The sequence below is a fragment of the Tursiops truncatus genome, chromosome 1, assembly GCF_011762595.2.
Source record: "Tursiops truncatus isolate mTurTru1 chromosome 1, mTurTru1.mat.Y, whole genome shotgun sequence".
Lineage (NCBI taxonomy): Eukaryota > Metazoa > Chordata > Mammalia > Artiodactyla > Delphinidae > Tursiops > Tursiops truncatus.
This window is the reverse complement of record NC_047034.1, coordinates 146,062,080-146,081,614: the sequence shown is the minus strand read 5'-3', so window position 1 is coordinate 146,081,614 and position 19,535 is coordinate 146,062,080. Positions and strand designations below refer to the sequence as shown.

General features: G+C 39.2%; 1 protein-coding gene across 10 annotated transcripts in view; it reads left to right on the top strand.

Moving 5' to 3' along the window:
- MAST2 (microtubule associated serine/threonine kinase 2) overlaps window positions 1-19,535 on the top strand; it is a 194,700-nt gene that overhangs the window by 143,309 nt on the left and 31,856 nt on the right. For all 10 annotated transcript variants that reach the window (XM_073790282.1, XM_033867334.2, XM_033867333.2 and 7 more), the window contains exon 6: window positions 19,442-19,517. In XM_073790282.1, coding sequence (XP_073646383.1) covers window positions 19,442-19,517 — 76 coding nt within the window. The remainder of the gene's footprint in view (window positions 1-19,441; window positions 19,518-19,535) is intronic.

Here is a 19,535-nt window from a genome sequence, read left to right as displayed (position 1 = left end):
GATTATAACTACAGTAAGGTCAATTCAGTAGGCACTTACTTAGCCATTCTGGAAATGGAACCTTCCTAGTTTATTGTTTTTTTCTTTTAATTAATAAACTGTTTTTTAGAGCAGTTTTAGATTCACGGCAAAATTGAGAAGAGAGTACAGAGTTCCCATATACCTGTCCCCACACATGTACAACCTCCCCACTATCAGTATCCAGCACCAGAGTGGCACATTTGTTACAACTGATGAACCTACATTGACACATCATTATTACCCAGAACCCATAGCTTACATTAGGATTCACTCTTGGTGTACATTATATGGGTTTTGACAAATGTATTATGACATGTATGTGTCATTGTAGTATCATACAGAGTAGTTTTACTGCCCTAAAAATCCCCTATGTCCTGTCTGTTCATCAGTCCCTCCCCCAACACCTGACATCCACTAGTCTTTTCACTGTCTCCGTAGTTTTGCCTTTTCCAAAATGTCATATAGTTAGAATCATACAGTATGTAGCCTTTTCAGATTGGCTTATTTCACTTAATAATATATATATAACTTTCCTTCATGTCTTATCATGGCTTGATAGTTCATTTCTTTTTAGTGCTGAATAATATTCCATTGTCTGGATATACCAGTTTACTTACTCACTGACCTACTGAAGCACATCTTGGTGACTTCCAAGTTTTGGCAGTTATGAATAAAGCTACTATAAACATCTGTGTGCAAGTTTTTATGTGGACATAAATTTTCAATTCATTTGATTAAATACCAAGGAGGGTGATTACTGGATTGTATGGTTAAGGGTAGTTTTATAAGAAACTGCCAAATTGTCTTCCAAAACGGCTGAACTATTTTGGCATTCCCACCAGTAACAAATGAGAGTTTCTCTTGCTCCACATACTTTCCAACTTTTGGTGTTGTCAGTGTTTTATAATTTGGCCATTCTAACAGTTTTGCAGTGGTATCTTACTGTTTCCAGTTGCATATCCCTAGTGACATATGGTATTGAACATCTTTCTATATGCTTACTTCCCATCTGTATATCTTCGCTGATGAAGTGTCCAGATCTTTTGCTTGTTTTTTAATCAGGTTGTTTGTTTTCTTATTGTTGAGTTTTAAGTGGTTTTTTGTGTATTTTTGGATAACAGTCCTTTATCAGATGTCTCTTGCAAGTATTTCCCCTAGCCTGTGGCTTGTTTTCTCATTCTCTTTTGCAGAGCAGAAGTTTTTCATTTTAATGTAGACCAACTTATCAATTATTTCTTTCATAGATTGTGCATCTGGTATTGCATCTGAAATGTCATTGTCCTGCCGAAGGTCATCAAGGCTTAGTCCTATGTTATATTCTAGGAGTTTTATAGTTTTGTGTTTCATGATTAGGTCTGTGGTCCATTTTGAGATAATTTTTATGAAGGTCTGTGTCTATTCTTTTTTTTCTTGTGGCTATACAGTCGTTGTAGCACTATTGGAAGGATTGTCTTTTTTCTATTGTATTACTTTTGCTCCTTTGTCAAACATCAGTTAAGTATATTTAACTGATGTGGGTCTGTTTCTGGCTCTCTATTCTGTTTCTGTTCTGTTCCATTAATCTATTTGTTCTTTCTCTAATACACAGTTTTGATTACTGTAGCTTTATAGTAAGTCTTGAGTTGGGTAATAACAGTCTTACAACTCTGTTTTCTTCTTCAGTATTGAGTTGGCTATTCTGGATCTTTTGCCTCTGCATATGAACTTTAGAATCAGTTTGTCCATCCACAGAATAATTTGTTGAGATTTTGATTTGGGATTGCATCAAATCTATAGATCGAGTGGGAAGAACTGATATCTTGACAGTATTGAGTCTTCCTATCCATGAACGTGGAATCTCTCTCCATTTATGTAGTTCTTTGATATCTTTCATCAGAGTTTTGAAGTTTTCCTCATGTAGATCTTGTACATATATAATTTGTTAGATTTATACCTAAGTATTTCATTTTGGGGATGCTAATGTGATTGGTAATGTTTTTAATTTCAAATTCCACTTGTTCATTGATGGTATAAAGTGTTGACTTCTGTACATTAACCTTGAATCCTACAACTTTGATATAATCACTGAAGAGTTTCAGAGGATTTTCGTTGATTTTTTTTTTTTTCAGATTTTCTACATAGGCCATCATGTCATCTGCAAACAAAGACAGTTTGTACCTCCTTCCTTCCCAATCTGTATATCTTTTAATTTCTTTTCTTATCTTGTTGCATTAGCTGGAACTTCCAGTATGATGTTGGAAAACAATGGTAATGGAAAACATTCCGTTTTCCTGATTTTGGCAGGAAAGCTTAAAGTTTCTCACCATTAAATATGATATTAGCTGTAGTTTTTTTGTAGATGTTCTTTATCAAATTGAGGAACTTCCCTTCTGTTCCTAATTTATTGAAAGTTTTTTTTTTCTTTAATGTGTTTTGGATTTTGTCAAATGCTTTTTCTGCATCTGTTGATATGATCATTTGATTTTGCTTCCTCAGCTGTTGATATGATAGATTACATTAATTGATTTCCAAATGTTGAACCAGCCTTGCATACCTGGGATTAAATCCTACTTAGTTATGGTGTAGAATTCCTTTTATTGTTGGATTGGATTTGCTAATATTTTGTTAAGGATTTTGTATCCATGTTCATGAGAGATACTGGTCTGTAGTTTTCTTTTCTTATAATGTCTTTGCCTGGTTTTGGTGTTAGGATAATGGCCTCATAGAATAAGTTAGGAAGTGTTCCCTCCACTTCTGTCTTCTGGAAGAGATTCTGGATAGTTGGTATAATTTCTTTTCGAATGTTTGGTAGAATTCACAAGAGAACCTATCTGGGCCTGGTGCTTTCTGTTTTGGAAGATTATTCATTATTGATCAAATTTCTTTAATAGATATAAGCCTATTCAGATTGTCTGTTTCTTCTTATGTGAGATTTGGCAGATTTTGTCTTAAAATAATTGATGTATTTAACCTGGGTATCAAATTTGTGGGCATAGAGTTGTTCATAATATTCCTTTATTATCCTTTTAATGCCCATGGAATCCGTAGTGATACAGCATCTGTTCTGATGCTAGTGACGTGTGTCTTCTCTCTTTTTTTTCCCTTAGTTAGCCTGGCTAGAGGCATGTCCATTTTGTTGATCTTTTCAAAGAACCAGCTTTTGGTTTTGTTGATTTTCTCTATTGATTTCCTGTTTTCAATTTTATTGATTTCTGCTCTACTATTGGTTATTTCTTTTCATCTGCTTATGCTAGATTTAATTTGCTCTTTTTCTGGTTTCTTAAGGTGAAGGCTTAGATGATTAATCTTAGATCTTCCTTAATTTTCAATTTTTAAAAGTTACACTCCATTTACAGTTACTATAAAATATTGTCTATATTCCCAAGGTGTACAATACATCCTTGTAGCTTATCTTTTTTTTTTTTTTTTTTTTTGGCTATGCAGGATCTTAGTTCCCCAACCAGGGATCGAACCTGTGCTCCCTGCAGCGGAAGCACAGAGTCTTAACCACTGGACTGACAAGGAAGTCCCCCTTGTAGCATGTCTTACACCCAATAGTTTATATCTCCTTCTCCCACTCCCCCACTCCTATATTGCCCATTCCACAAATTTTGATAAGTTGCATTTTCATTTAGTTAAAAATATTTTAAAATTTCTGTTGAGATTTCTTCTTTGACCCATATGTTATTTTTTTTTGACCCATATGTTATTTTGAACTGTGTTGTTTAATCTCCGAGTATTTTGGGGTTTTCCCAGTTGTCTTTCTGTTACTGATTACTAGTTCAATTTCATTGTGATCTGAAAGCAGGCGTATGAATTCTTTTCTCTTAAATTTGTTAAGGTGTGTCTTATGGCCCAGAATGTGGTCTGTATTGTTGAAAGTTCCATGTGAGATTGAGAAGAATGTGTATTCCACTGTTACTGGATGAAGTAGTCTATAGGTGTCAATTATATTTAGTTGATTGATGATGCCATAGACTTCAACTCTCTCCTTACTGATTTTCTACCTGCTGTATTTTTCAGTTTTGGATAGAGGAATGTTGAAGTCTCCAACTGTAGTTGTGGGTTCATCTATTTCTCCTTGCAGCTCTAACAGTTTTTTGCCTAATGTATTTTGAAGCTCTGTTGTTAGGCGCATACACATTAAGGATTATTATGATGTCTTGGAATACTGACCCCTCTATCATTATATGATGCCCCTCTTTATCTCAGTAACTTTTATTCCTCTGAAGTCTGCTGTCTGAAATTAATGTACCTACTTCCACATTCTTTTGATTAGTGTTAGGATGATATCTCTTTTTCTATCCATGTGCTTTTAATTTACATGTGTCTTTATATTTTAAATGACTTCCTTGTAAACTACACTTAGTTGGGTCTTGTTTTTGCTTTTGTTTTAAATCTATGTGACAATCTCTGTCTTCTAATTTAGACCATAGATATTTAAGGTGATTATTGATGTAGTTAGATTAGTATCTACCATATTTGCTACTGTTTTCCATTGGTTGCCTGTGGTCTTTGTTCCTATTGTTCCTATTTTTGTCTTCTACTCTTTTGTGGTCTTAATGGAGCACTTTAGATGATTCCATACTCTCTCCTTGTTAGCATATCAGCTGTATTTTCCTTACCTTTGTGTGTTTGTTTTAGAGTTTGCAATATACATTTACAACTGATCCAAATCCACTTTAAAAAACATTATACTGCTTCACAGGTGGTGTAAATTCCTTATAATAACAAAATAATCCTAATTCCTCCCCCCAATCCTTTGTATCACTGAAGGCATTCTTTTCACTTATCCATAAGCATATAAATACATAAGAATACATAATTGAATACATTTTTGCTATTATTATTTTGAACAAACTGTTATCTGTTAAATCAATGAAGAATATAAAAGATCAAATTTTTAATTTTACCTTCACTTACTCCTTCTCTAATGCTATTCCTTTATATAGATCCAAGTTTCTGACCTATATCATTTTACTTCTCTTAGAACTTTTTTTTTGGCCATGCCCTGCAGCTTTCAGGATCTTAGTTCCCTGACCAGGGATTGAACCCAGGCCTCGGCAATGAAAGTGCCAAGTCCTAACCACTGGACCCTCAGGGAATTCCCTTAGAACTTTCAACATTCCTTGTAAGGCAGGTCTACTGGCAACAAATTCCCTCAATTTTTGATTGTCTGAAAAAGTCTTAGTTTCTCCTTCACTTTTGAAGGATAGTACTGCAGGGCACAGAATTTTAGGTTGGTAGAGTATTTTTCCTATCAACTCTCTTGTTTGCATGATGTCTGAGAAGAAGGATATAATTCTAATCTTTTGCTCCTCTATAGGTAAGATGTTTTTACCCTCTGGTTTCTTTCAAGATTTTTTCATTATCTTTGATTTTTCCAAAGTTTGAATATGATGTGCCTAGGTGTAGTTTTCTTGGCATTTAATCCTGCTTTGTGTTCTCTGAGTTTCCTGGATCTGTGGTTTGGTGTCTGACATTAATTTGGGGAAATTCTCAGTCATTATTGTTTCAAATATTTCTTCTGTTTCTTCTCTGGTATTTCCATTACACAAGTCTTACACCTTTTGTAGTTGTCCCACAGTTCTTGGATATTCTGTTCTATTAATTTCAGTCTTTTTTTTTTTTTTCTCTTTGCTTTTCAGTATTGGAAGTTTCTAGTATCATATCCTCAGGGTCAGAGATTCTTTTCTCAACTGTGTCAGTTCCACTAATGAGCCTTTCAAAGGCATTCTTAATTCTGTTACAGTGTTTTTGACATCTAGCATTTCTGATTCTTTCTTAGAATTTCCATCTCTCTGATTATATTATACATGTGTCCTTCTTGTTGTCTACTTTTTCCATTAAAGCCCTTAGCATAAGGACTTCCCTGGTGGCACAGTGGTTAAGAATCCACCTGCCAATGTAGGGAACATGAGTTTGATCCCTTGTCTGGAAAGATCCCACATGCCGTGGAGCAACTAAGCCCATGCGTCACAACTACTGAGCTTGAGCTCTAGAGCCCACGAGCCACAACTGCTGAGTCCATGTGCCACAGCTACTGAAGCCTGCACACCTAGAGCCCGTGCTTTGCAACAAGAGAAGCCACCGCAATGAGAAGCAGCACATGCACCACAACAAAGAGTAGCCCCCACTCACTGCAACGAAGAGCAGCCCGCGCTCGCCACAACTAGAGAAAGCCTGCATGTAGCAATGAAGACCCAACGCAGCCAAAAACAAATAAACTTATTTATTTATTTATAAAGCCCTTAGCATATTAATCATAGTTTTTTTATATTAGAATGCCAAATTTATTTTTTTAAACATCTTTATTGGGGTAGAATTGCTTTACAATGGTGTGTTAGTTTCTGCTTTATAACAAAGTGAATCAGTTATACATATACATATGTTCCCATATGTCTTCCCTCTTGCATCTCCCTCCCTCCCACACTCCCTATCCCACCCCTCCAGGCTGTCACAAAGCACCGAGCCAATATCCCTGTGCCATGCGGCTGCTTCCCACTAGCTATCTACCTTACTACGTTTGTTAGTGTGTATATGTCCATGACTCTCTCTCGCCCTGTCACAGCTCACCCTTCCCCCTCCCCATAACCTCAAGTCTGTTCTCTAGTAGGTCTGCGTCTTTATTCCTGCCTTACCCCTAGGTTCTTCGTGACATTTTTTTTTCTTAAATTCCTTATATCTGTGTTAGCATACGGTATTTGTCTTTTTCTTTCTGACTTACTTCACTCTGTATGACAGACTCTAGGTCTATCCACCTCATTACAAATAGCTCAATTTCATTTCTTTTTATGGCTGAGTAATATTCCATTGTATATATGTGCCACATCTTCTTTATCCATTCATCCGATGATGGGCACTTAGGTTGTTTCCATCTCTGGGCTATTGTAAATAGAGCTGCAATGAACATTTTGGTACATGACTCTTTTTGAATTTTGGTTTTCTCAGGGTATATGCCCAGTAGTGGGATTGCTGGGTCATATGGTAGTCCTATTTGTAGTTTTTCAAGGAACATCCATACTGTTCTCCATAGTGGCTGAACCAATTCACATTCCCACCAGCAGTGCAAGAGTGTTCCCTTTTCTCCACACCCTCTCCAGCATTTATTGTTTCTAGATTTTTTGATGATGGCCATTCTGACTGGTGTGAGATGATATCTCATTGTTGTTTTGATTTGCATTTCTCTAATGATTAATGATGTTGAGCATTCTTTCATGTGTTTGTTCGCAGTCTGTATATCTTCTTTGGAGAAATGTCTATTTAGCTCTTCTGCCCATTTTTGGATTGGGTTGTTTGTTTTTTTGTTATTGAGCTGCATGAGCTGCTTGTAAATTTTGGAGATTAATCCTTTGTCGGTTGCTTCATTTGCAAATATTTTCTCCCATTCTGAGGGTTGTCTTTTGGTCTTGTTTATGGTTTCCTTTGCTGTGCAAAAGCTTTGAAGTTTCATTAGGTCCCATTTGTTTATTTTTGTTTTTATTTCCATTACTCTAGGAGGTGGGTCAGAAAGGATCTTGCTGTGACTTATGTCATAGAGTGTTCTGCCTATGTTTTCCTCTAAGAGTTTGATAGTTTCTGGCCTTACATTTAGGTCTTTAATCCATTTTGAGCTTACTTTTGTGTATGGTGTTAGGGAGTGATCTAATTTCATACTTCTACATGTACCTGTCCAGTTTTCCCAGCACCATTTATTGAAGAGGCTGTCCTTTCTCCACTGTACATTCCTGCCACCTTTATCAAAGATAAGGTGTCCAGGGCTTCCCTGGTGACACAGTGGTTGAGAGTCCGCCTGCCGATGCAGGGGACACGGGTTCGTGCCCCGGTCCAGGAAGATCCCACGTGCCGCGGAGCGGCTGGGCCCATGAGCCGTGGACGCTGAGTCTGTGCGTACGGAGCCTGTTGCTCCGCAACGGGAGAGGCCACAACAGTGAGAGGCCCGTGTACTGCAAAAAAAAAAAAAAAAAGATAAGGTGTCCATATGTGCGTGGGTTTATCTCTGGGCTTTCTATCCTGTTCCATTGATCTATCTTTCTGTTTTTGTGCCAGTACCATACTGTCTTGATTACTGTAGCTTTGTAGTATAGTCTGAAGTCAGGGAGCCTGATTCCTCCAGCTCCTTTTATCGTTCTCAAGATTGCTTTGGCTATTCGGGGTCTTTTGTGTTTCCATACAAATTGCGAAATTTTTTGTTCTAGTTCTGTGAAAAATGCCAGTGGTAGTTTGCTAGGGATTGCATTGAATCTATAGATTGCTTTGGGTAGTAGAGTCATTTTCACAATGTTGATTCTTCCAATCCAAGAACATGGTATATCTCTCCATCTATTTGTATCATCTTTAATTTCTTTCATCAGTGTCTTGTAATTTTCTGCATACAGGTCTTTTGTCTCCTTAGGTAGGTTTATTCCTAGATATTTTATTCTTTTTGTTGCAATGGTAAATGGGAGTGTTTTCTTGATTTCACTTTCAGATTTTTCATCATTAGTATATAGGAATGCCAGAGATTTCTGTGTATTAATTTTGTATCCTGCCACTTTACCAAATTCATTGATTAGCTCTAGTAGTTTTCTGGTAGCATCTTTAGGATTCTCTATGTATAGTATTATGTCATCTGCAAACAGTGACAGCTTTACTTCTTCTTTTCCGATTTGGATTCCTTTTATTTCCTTTTCTTCTCTGATTGCTGTGGCTAAAACTTCCAAAACTATGTTGAATAAGAGTGGTGAGAGTGGGCAACCTTGTCTTGTTCCTGATCTTAGTGGAAATGCTTTCAGTTTTTCACCATTGAGGATGATGTTTGCTGTGGGCTTGTCATATATGGCCTTTATTATGTTGAGGAAAGTTCCCTCTATGCCTACTTTCTGCAGGGTTTTTATCATAAATGGGTGTTGAATTTTGTCAAAAGCTTTCTCTGCATCTATTGAGATGATCATATGGTTTTTCTCCTTCAATTTGTTAATATGGTGTATCACATTGATAGATTTGCGTATATTGAAGAATCCTTGCATTCCTGGAATAAACCCCACTTGATCGTGGTGTATGATCCTTTTAATGTGCTGTTGGATTCTGTTTGCTAGTATTTTGTTGAGGATTTTTGCATCTATGTTCATCAGTGATATTGGCCTGTAGTTTTCTTTCTTTGTGACATCCTTGTCTGGTTTTGGTATCAAGGTGATGGTGGCCTCGTAGAAGGAGTTAGGGAGTGTTCCTCCCTCTGCTATATTTTGGAAGAGTTTGAGAAGGATAGGTGTTAGCTCTTCTCTAAATGTTTGATAGAATTCGCCTGTGAAGCCATCGGGTCCTGGGCTTTTGTTTGTTGGAAGATTTTTAATCACCGTTTCAATTTCACTGCTTGTGATTGGTCTGTTCATATTTTCTATCTTCCTGATTCAGTCTTGGCAGGTTGTGCATTTCTAAGAATTTGTCCATTTCTTCCAGATTGTCCATTTTATTGGCATAGAGTTGCTTGTAGTAATCTCTCATGATCTTTTTTATTTCTGCAGTGTCAGTTGTTACCTCTCCTTTTTCATTTCTAATTCTATTGATTTGGGTCTTCTCCCTTTTTTTCTTGATGAGTCTGGCTAGTGGTTTATCTATTTTGTTTATCTTCTCAAAGAACCAGCTTTTAGTTTTACTGATCTTTGCTATTGTTTCCTTCATTTCTTTTTCATTTATTTCTGATCTGATTTTTATGATTTCTTTCCTTCTGCTAGCTTTGGGGTTTTTTTGTTCTTCTTTCTCTAATTGCTTGAGGTGCAAGGTTAGGTTGTTTATTTGAGATGTTTCCTGCTTCTTAAGGTGGGCTTGTATTGCTATAAACTTCCCCCTTATTTTTAAAGCCCTTAGCATATTAATCATAGTTTAAAAAAAATTCTTGTTCTGATAATTCCCACATTCCTATCATATCTGACTCTGGTTCTGATGCTTGTTCAGTCTCTTCAGACTGTGTTTTTTGCCTTTTAGAGTGCCTTGTAATTTTTGGTTGAAAAGCAAACCTGATGTAAAAGGAATAAAAGGAATCACTATAAATAGGCCTTTAGTAATGTAATAGTAAGGTGTCGGGAGAGGGGAAGTGTTCTGTAGTCCTCAGTCTTTTGGTGAGCCTGTGCCCTTAAACTGTGAACTTCACCAGTGCTTCTTAGTTCTCTCCCATCCTTAGATAGGATATGGCTGGAGGGTGCTGGAGTTAGATATTTCCCCTCTCCCAGGTAGGTTAGGCTCTGATCAAACCTCAGAAGGCTAAGCTCTGGTAAAAATAGTTTCTCCTGTGAACAAACCTTGGTAAGAAGAACAGAATGCTCTGGCCTATTTTGAAATGGTTCCTTTACCCCTTGCCCTGCTGGAAGCTCGAGGGGATTTTTCTCAGATCTTCACTGTGAGAACCTGGTAGGACTCTTGTAGGTAAAACTCAAAATAGTATGGGGACCCCTCTGTGACTGCATCCCCTGGGAGTTTTTAACTCTCAAAGTTATGCACACTGAGCCTCTAGCAGCTCATCAATTACAGTTCAGGTTTTCCTACCTTGGCACTGGTTCCCGGGGAGGAACCAATAGGGGTTTCTGCTGTGTTAAGTTGTGATACTCTGTATCTGCCTGTCTCTCTCTCATTTTAGGGGCAGTGGTTTGCCCTGGGACTTCACTTCTCTGACAGAAGAGAAGAGTTGTTTGTTTGATTTGTTCAGCTTTTTACTTGTTAGGATGAAGCAGCAACCTCTAAACCCCTAACGTGCCAGACCATACATGGAAAGTTAATTTATTTTTATTGCCTATAGAGTATTCCATTATATAACCATGCAAAATTACATATTAATTTTTTTATTGATGGACATTATATTAGTCTGGGCCTAATCAGGAGACAGAAACCACACAATGATTTAAACAGGTGAAGTTGAATAGAATTATAAACTATGACAATAAAAGGCCAGAGCTGGTCCATAGCCGCTGAGCAATCAGCAAAGCAGCCCTCCGGAGCACTAGCATGGCAGCCAGTATCCAGGCCTGCACAGAGAGTGGGAGGCATAGTGCATATTATATCCCTCAGGAACAACATGGAAGACAAACCCTGGGGTGCAGGGAGTGGACCAGGCAAACAGAGGGAGTCAGGGCACTAGTGTGGGCATGCCTGGGGCATACAGTGTCCTTGCAGGGAGGGCTGTTGAAAGGTGATTGCCAGGTCAGGTCAGCGATGCCAGGTTGCGAGCATGTGACTAGGTCAGAGCACCCCTGCCTGTCCTCACTGCCACACTACTGAGCCACACTACTGACTGAAGGCGCAGTTGCTGGGACTGCACCCAGAGCCTCTTCCTTCTACAGTGTCCCTCCAGCACCCTCTACTGGGAAAGTTTAATATTATGTTCACTATAAAGGAAGTACCTAAAGGAATTCTCTCCTCTGTGGCAGAGCAGGTATTAAAGGATGAATTTGGAGTTGAGAGGTATTAAATTGGTAACTAGCACAGACATTTAGATTGTTTTCAATTTTTCACTGTTTATGGTCAATGTTGCAACAAACATCCTTCCTTATGTTCTTTTTGTATATATGTATAAAGACTGTCTAAAAATTATATGTAGGCGTGAACTTGCTGAGTCATATTTTCAGAATAAGATTAACAGGTCAGTGGGCATGCATGTTTATATGATGTTTGTTACATATCATCTGATTTTAAACTAGTGTAATGGGACTAAAAGTGTGTCTTCCTTAAGCCTTCAGCCCCTATCATCCAGGGTCAAGAGCAGTCCCCAGTAATCCACTCCTCTTTACTCCCTAACACTTGTAGCCTCCTCACCTCTTATCAGTCTTGAATCCACTAGGGCTAATTTCATTATCCCTTATCCCTGTCAGTCACCACAGGAACCCCCAGGTATTTGCCCCTTCTGTCTCCTATACTCCTAGCTGCTATAAATCTCTGAACATTCCCTGCTCTGACCCTTTTTCTCATCCCTCTCTGACTCTTGAAACTCTTCCAATGTACCTTCTGGAATTCATAGTCCATCAATCTTGTTCTAGTGAAATCCTGGGGAAAAGGGAAGGGTTAGAACACTGACTGTCTGCAGCCCTCTGAAGTGTTAGCTCTTACTGCTCCCATGACCTCCTACCATTGGGCCTTGTCTTTTCATTATTCTCCCTCTCTTCTTCCTAATGCCCTAATACTTTGAATCTTATGCCATTAAATTATATCACACACTACCCATCATTGCAGCTGTAAATATCTTAGTTCTTGATTCACTATTACTCTTCAGTTCTAACTCCTCTGTTATTCTTGATAGTTTCAGTACACTTATGTTGAGGATCTTTTCAGTTCTTAGGACTTTCAGTTCTTTGAGCTCCTGTCTTCCAGTGAGCTTCTCCTCCGTACTTCCTTGGTCACATATGCCCAATACCTATACTTTAGACCCTGTCTCTATAACTTTAGTTTCATTCTTCCTACTCTCCAAGCACTAACCCAGTCTTTCTACCTTGTGCCATCTAGAAACCTCATCCCCCGAAAACCAATCATTTGATTCCAGGACCTCTGATCCTTGGAACCCTTAAATATATTAAGTTTGAACTGCCTTTTAGACACTGGTATGGGCCAATCAATATATTAGTCTTGATTTCAGGAGAGAGAAGTAGAGCTGGAGAGTGCCTGGAAGAAAACATGAGGAGCTAGCAGGATACCTACCCCATATTTCGGCCCAGTGGTATACAAAGGGGTGTGTGAAAGCAAACAGTCATTACTTGAGAGAGCTGCAAGGAGATCTGTGTCCACAGGGGACAGTCAAGTTTCACCTAATTTGTTAAAGGCTATACTAAATGTATGTCCAGGGTGCTTGGGAGTACAAAAGTAAAGATATGCTGGCATTTAGAAGACCAGTTAAGAGGCCCTGGCCATTGTCAAGATGTAAGGAAGTATTAGAAATGGAGAAAATATATGAATATGGGAAAATTTATGAGATCAAATCAGCAAGGATTAGAACTGATTGTCTCCAGATTTCCTGTTTGGGTGATTAATGAGTGATGATACCCTTAACTTAAATAAGCAGTATTGAAGAGAAGAATATATTTAGGGAAAGGAGAAAGAAGATCCCAGAAACAAATCCATACATATACGGACACTTGATTTATGACAGAGGTGACACTGGGACAGTTGGATGTTCATATGCAGAATATGAAAGAATTAGCTCTTACTTCACAAAAATCAGTTCTAGGTGAACTGTAGTTTTTTTTTTCAGCTTCAGTAAGGTATAATTGATAAATAAAATGGTAAGATATTTAAAGTATACACATGACGATTTCATATACGTGAATTGTAGATTTAAATGTGAAGGCCAAAACACTAAACTTTTAGAAGGTATGCAGTTAGAACATCTTCATTTTTTTAAAAGGACATAAAGGGAATTGGAAATACATAAAGGGAATTTTTTGTAAAGGACATAAAGGAAAAAGGTAATACATTTGAATACATTAGAATTTTTAGTCACCAAAAGGTACCATGAAAAGGCAAGCCACAAACTGAGAGAAGATAATTATGACGCTTAAGATTGACAAAGGGCTTGGATTCAGAACATTTAAAGGACTCCAGCAAATCAATAAAATAAAAAGATAGTATGATTGAAAAATGGCCAAGGGACTTGAGCAGGCAGTTCACAGAAGCAATCCAAATGGCCAATAAGTATGTGAAAAGATACTTTAATCTCATTAGTAATTATGGAAATGCAAAATAAAATCACAATGAAATGCCATTATATTACTGTCAAACATGGCTTAGATTAAAATGACAGAACAAAGTATAGATAAGTATATGAAACAGTGGGAACTCTTAAGCATCACTGGTGGAACTATAAATTGGTACATCCATTTTGCAAAAACAGTTCGGCATTTTCTTAAGTAAAGTTTAAAAATAGACTAGAGCACAAAAGGTCACATATTGTATGATTCCATTTCTGTGAAATGTCCAGGGTAGGCAATTCCATAGGAACAGAACGTAGATTAGTGGTTGCCAGAGTCTTGGGGGAGAGCAGAATCAGGAGTGACTATCAACAGGTACAGTTTCTTTTTTGAGTGATAAAAAATGTTCTGGAAGTAGATAGTGGTGATGGTTGCACAGCTTTGTGAATATACTAAAACTGCTACACTGTGCACTTTAAAAGGGTGAATTTTATGATATGTGACTCATCTCTTTTTTTTTGGCCACTCCACGTGGCTTGTGGGATCTTAATTCCCCGAACAGGGATTGAACCCGGGCCCCCAGCAGTGGAAGTGCAGAGCCTAATCACTGGACCACTAGGGAATTCCCTACATATCAGTTTTTTAAATTGAGAAAAACTAAACTCAAGTATTTAGAGCTGCATATTTAGTTGGTAAAGCTATAGGGAAATGATTGCCGTAAAAGTCAGGGTAATGTTTACCTTTAGTCAGGATGGGGAGGGGTTTTGACTGGAAGGATTATGTAGAGGGATTTCGGAAGATGGCATTGTTAACCTGTATGGTATTTATACAGGTGCTTGCTATATAATTATATTACTTTGTAACTAGCTAAACTGTATAAATGAAACAACTAGTTCAGGGTCAACTCACAGCTGAAAAAAATGCACAACCTGAGAGTTGTGAGTTAAGTTTTATTTGGGGCAAAATGAGGACTATGGCCTTGGAGACAGCATTTCAGATAGCTCCAAGAAACTTCTCCAAAGAGGTGGGGGGAAGGTCAGTGTATATGTGATTTTGTTAAAGGGTGAGTACATGCCATCAAGCACATATTTTTGCAGAAGGTTTCCGCTAGTCTCGTGAAGGTTACTGTTAGTTACGAGGAGCAGACGTCACCATGAAGGATTTTAGTGCTTTTCTAGATACGAGTAGATGCAAGAATTGGGTTCATAAAATCTTCTCCTGAAAATATCTAACCAACTGAAAACCTGTTCTGCCAGTTTTCCCTAGAGCACAGAGTGCCTCATTCCTGATCTCCACCCTGAACTCCTTTCAGGGAGTGTTGATGGTCAGCAGCTGCATCCGCTAATTTGATCCTTGTAGAGGTAGATGGCAAGTGCCGGTTTGTAGGTGACAGCTCCCAGTTGTTTGTTTATATGTTTTATTATAACTTGTTTTGCTGGGATGGATGATTACTTGTCTTTGACTATTTTTTCCAACTGCTAAACTGTTTGGTAAAGTTGAAAAAGCCTGCTTTCTGGGCTGCTGGATTTTCCATCAATTTTTTGTCCTGTTGAGGCATTTCTGGTTGTTTTTAAGGAAAAGTTCTTCTCAATGACGTGATGTGTTTTTTTTTTTCTGGAGCCAGAACTGTGAATGTAATTCAGTAAGAAGGGTCAATTTAAATATTTTCTTCAAATGTTAGCAGTCTAATATCTTGATCTTCCCTCAAAAGAAGACCAATTCAAATTATTGATTTTATTCTGTCACAATCTTCGTATTAGTAATTTTTGGCTGTTTGGCAAAATGAATATTGGAGAAGTAGAGAAAACACAGTAAGGTAGCACAAACTTTTTAGGCCTTAGCACCTGTATAATAAACAATTTCTACAGTTTTTTATCCCAGGTTCCTGGCATGGAGCTTCTAAAAACCTTGGAATTTCCTGAGTGATAGAGTGTCTTTGTTATGCCAATGAGGTAACTCAGGGTAGCCCCCTAGATAGCTTCAGGATGGTGGCTGGTCATCAGGAAAACCAACCATATGATGAGAAAGTTGGGACTTTGGTCCAGACCAACCTCATGGGGAGGGGAAGGAGCTGGAGATTGAGTTCAATTGTGTAGCCCGTGATTTAATCAATTATGCCTGTGTAGTGAAACTCCATTGAAAACTGTAGATACCAAAGCTCTGAGTAGAGCTTCCTGGTTGGTGAACACATTTATGTGCTGGAAGGGGGACGTACCCAGGTTCCACAAGGAGAGGACACAGGAGTTCTGCATTCCTTCCCTGACTTCACCTGTGTACATCCTCTAAACTAAATTTGTAATAGTAAATATAATACTTTCTGAGTTCTGTGAGTTGTTCTAGTGAATTATTGCAGCTGGGGGAAGGCAAGGAAACCTCCAAATTTATAGTCAGTGGGTCAGAAGTATAGGCACCTCCCTCCTCCCAAGATTTATGGCTGGTATAGGAAGTGAGGCAGTCTCGTTAAAGACTTTGCCCTAAACCTGTTGGGTCTGTGCTTTGTGTGGTTGGTGTCAGAATGGAATTGCAGTACACCCAGTTAGTGTCAGAGTAGTACCTTTTTTGGAAAGTGTACTGGAGCCTGGCCAGTTGGGAGGAATGCTTGTTATAATCTTTATTATTTCATCAGCTTCCAGGTGGTAGGAATCCATTGTTATTTACCCCTGAACCAAAGATGCTTTTTGCCAAAGACTACAATCACGTACACAGAGATCTGTTTTGGACTATGTCTGGCAACTACCCCCATAACTTGCAAGCCATTTCCTTTCTGTGATGTTGGCAGTATTTGGTATATAAGATGTTGAATTGTGAACCAACTCTAAAATGTTCTAACGAACAAATGTATAAACCTTAGTAACTGATAAATTAATAAGTACTTCATTGACACTGGAATAAAGATGTACCATATGGTGCCCTTAATTCTGGTAAATGCCATCAGGGGTTCAAAAACAGGCAAGCAGGGACTTCTCTGGTGGCTCAGTGGTTAAGAATCCGCCTGCCAATGCAGGGGACACGGGTTTGAGCCCTGGTACAGGAAGATCCCACATGCCGCGGAGCAACTAAGCCCATGAGCCACAGTTACTGAGCCTGCACTCTAGAGCCTGTGAGCCACAACTACTGAGCCTGCATGCCACAACTACTGAAGCCCACGTGCCTAGAGCCCGTGCTTCACAACAAGAGAAGCTACCACAATGAGAAGCCAGCGCACCGCAACGAAGAGGAGCCCCCGCTCGCTGCAACTAGAGAAAAGCCTGCACGCAGCAACAAAGACCCAATGCAGCCAAAAATAAAATAAACAAATAATAAATTTTTAAAAAAATAAGCAAGCAGAGGAGAAAGAGGACATAGTTTAAAACTCAGAAAAAGCCTTTGATATAGAAGCTGTTGCAAACTAACTCTGGGTGAATACGGTCCGACTTTGGCTTTCTGGAGGCCTTAATCATCTATCATTTGACATATTGAAGAAACCCCTTAATTCCTTTTCTCTTTCTACTGAGTCCAGTCTAAATTTTTTTTTTTTTTTGCATTACGCGGGCCTCTCACTGTTGTGGCCTCTCCCGCTGCGGAGCACAGGCTCCGGACGCGCAGGCTCAGTGGCCGTGGCTCACGGGCCCAGCCGCTCCGCGGCATGTGGGATCTTCCCGGACCAGGGCACGAACCCGTGTCCCCTGCATCGGCAAGCAGACTCTCAACCACTGTGCCACCAGGGAAGCCCCAGTCTAAATTTTGAAGCTGGACATTTTTTGTGATATATCACTGTGTACCTGTCATTCTACTGCTTAGAATTTTCGAATAACAGCATTCATCGAAGTGGTTCTCTAAAGGTGATCCCCTTGGGTATGGGGGAAAAATATAAAAACTTTTACTTTTCTTTTTTTTTTAATTTTATTAATTAATTAATTAATTTTGGCTGCGTTGGATCTTCATTACTGTGCCTGGGCTTTCTCTAGTTGCGGCGAGCCGGGGCTTCTCTTCATTGCGGTACAAGGGCTTCTCATTGTGGTGACCTCTCCGGTTGCAGAGCATGGGCTCTAGGCTCATGGGCTTCAGTAGCTGTGGTGCATGGGCTCAGTAGTTGTGGCTCATGGACTCTAGAGCGCAGCCTCAGTAGTTGTGGCTCACAGGCTTAGTTGATCCGCGGCATGTGGGATCTTCCTGGACCAGGGCTCGAACCTGTGTCCCCTGCATTGGCAGGCGGATTCTTAACCTCTGCACCACCAGGGACTGACTTTTACTTACTTTTTATCATGAAAAATGAGGATTAAATTAGGCTTTACTAGTACTTAGGTATAGATCAACACTGGTACCCTCATTAGATCCATTTGTCAGACTGTGTCATAAATTGTATGTAGCATATCATGAACAAAGAGTGGTGTTCCACTGTACCCCCTCGGTCATTCATTTCCCTTCAGCAGACTGCAACATATTGCAGCTTACAGGTGAATTTTTACAATATCTTGTAGAACGGTGTGGAGGGACTTTTGGAAAGTTTGTATAAGAAGGAAATTTACTGGTTGTAATATGCTGACTAGGAGGTATTTGCGGAGTGAGGGGCGGCAAATACTCCTATCCCTTCAGGGTGAAGGTGACATTTTAACAATGAGTGAAAAAGTAGCTACAGTTTGAAAGAAGTTTGTGCCACAGAGAGAGCATTTTGAAAATGGATGTTTTGAAATGTTCCCATCTATATGTGATTTTATTGACAAAAATGATGCCACCTATTGAAACAGGTAAATCTGCCACTTTTTAAAAAACATTGGAAATAGAATATTTTTTATCTTCCAAATGAAAAGTTCAATAGATTTTGAACCTATTTGTTAAAAATTTAAAAAAACATTATAGGGACTTCCCTGGTGGCACAGCGGTTAAGAATCCGCCTGCCATCGCCAGGTACACGGGTTCCATCCCTGGTCCGGGAAGATTCCACATGCTGCGGAGGAGCTAAGCCCGTGCACCACAACTACTGAGCCCATGCCACAACTACTGAAGCCTGCGTGCCCTAGAGCCTGTGCACTGCAACTACTGAGCCCATGCACTGCAACTCCTGAAGCCCTCGTGCTCTAGGGCCCGTGTTCCGCAATAAGGGAAGCCACCGCAATGAGAAGCCCGCACACCACAACAAAGAGTATTCCCCGCTCACTGCAACTAGAGAAAGCCCGCGTGCAGCAACAAAGACCCAATGCAGCCATAAATAAATAAATAAACTTTTAAAAAATTATTAAATATTTCCATTAGTTTCCAAGAAAAACTGCTTGACAGCACAGAAGACAGAAGAAAGTTTTATCACCCTTTGAATAGAATTGAAATGATCTAATAAACAGAGCCAATAATGTACTACTTTCATTGGGAGCTACATGTGTGTGAGGTTTATTTTCCACCTACAAGATTTCCACCTGCAAGAGACTTTCAGGCCAGGAGTCCCGTTGCCCTTTGAGAAGTGGGAGCGTTTGGCCGTGCTCTCTGTACTGAATGAGTTCAAGCCTTTGGAAAGTTGGGTTAACTTGAATAGGCAGATTGGAACCTGAGGTGTTCCAAGGAGGGCAGGTTGATGCTAGATCTAAAACAGATGTCTGAGAAGCATAGATGGTTATAGGCAACTTGGGAACAAGGGAGAAACCTCTGGGCTGCCAGTTTTTGCAAAGAGAGAATCACTAAACTAATGGTGGACCTGGAAAAATAACCATATAATGCTAATTGCCTATGCTAGGGGCTGATTTCTTCCCTGAAGGTTATTATCATCTTAACCCTCCTCAGAAGCAAACCTCACAGAGGATTTCTTTTACTTTCCTTGTCCACAGGTAACAGTCCTTTGGACAGCCCCCGGAATTTCTCTCCAAATGCACCTGCTCACTTTTCCTTTGTTCCTGCCCGTAGGTAAGTTGATAGAAAAAC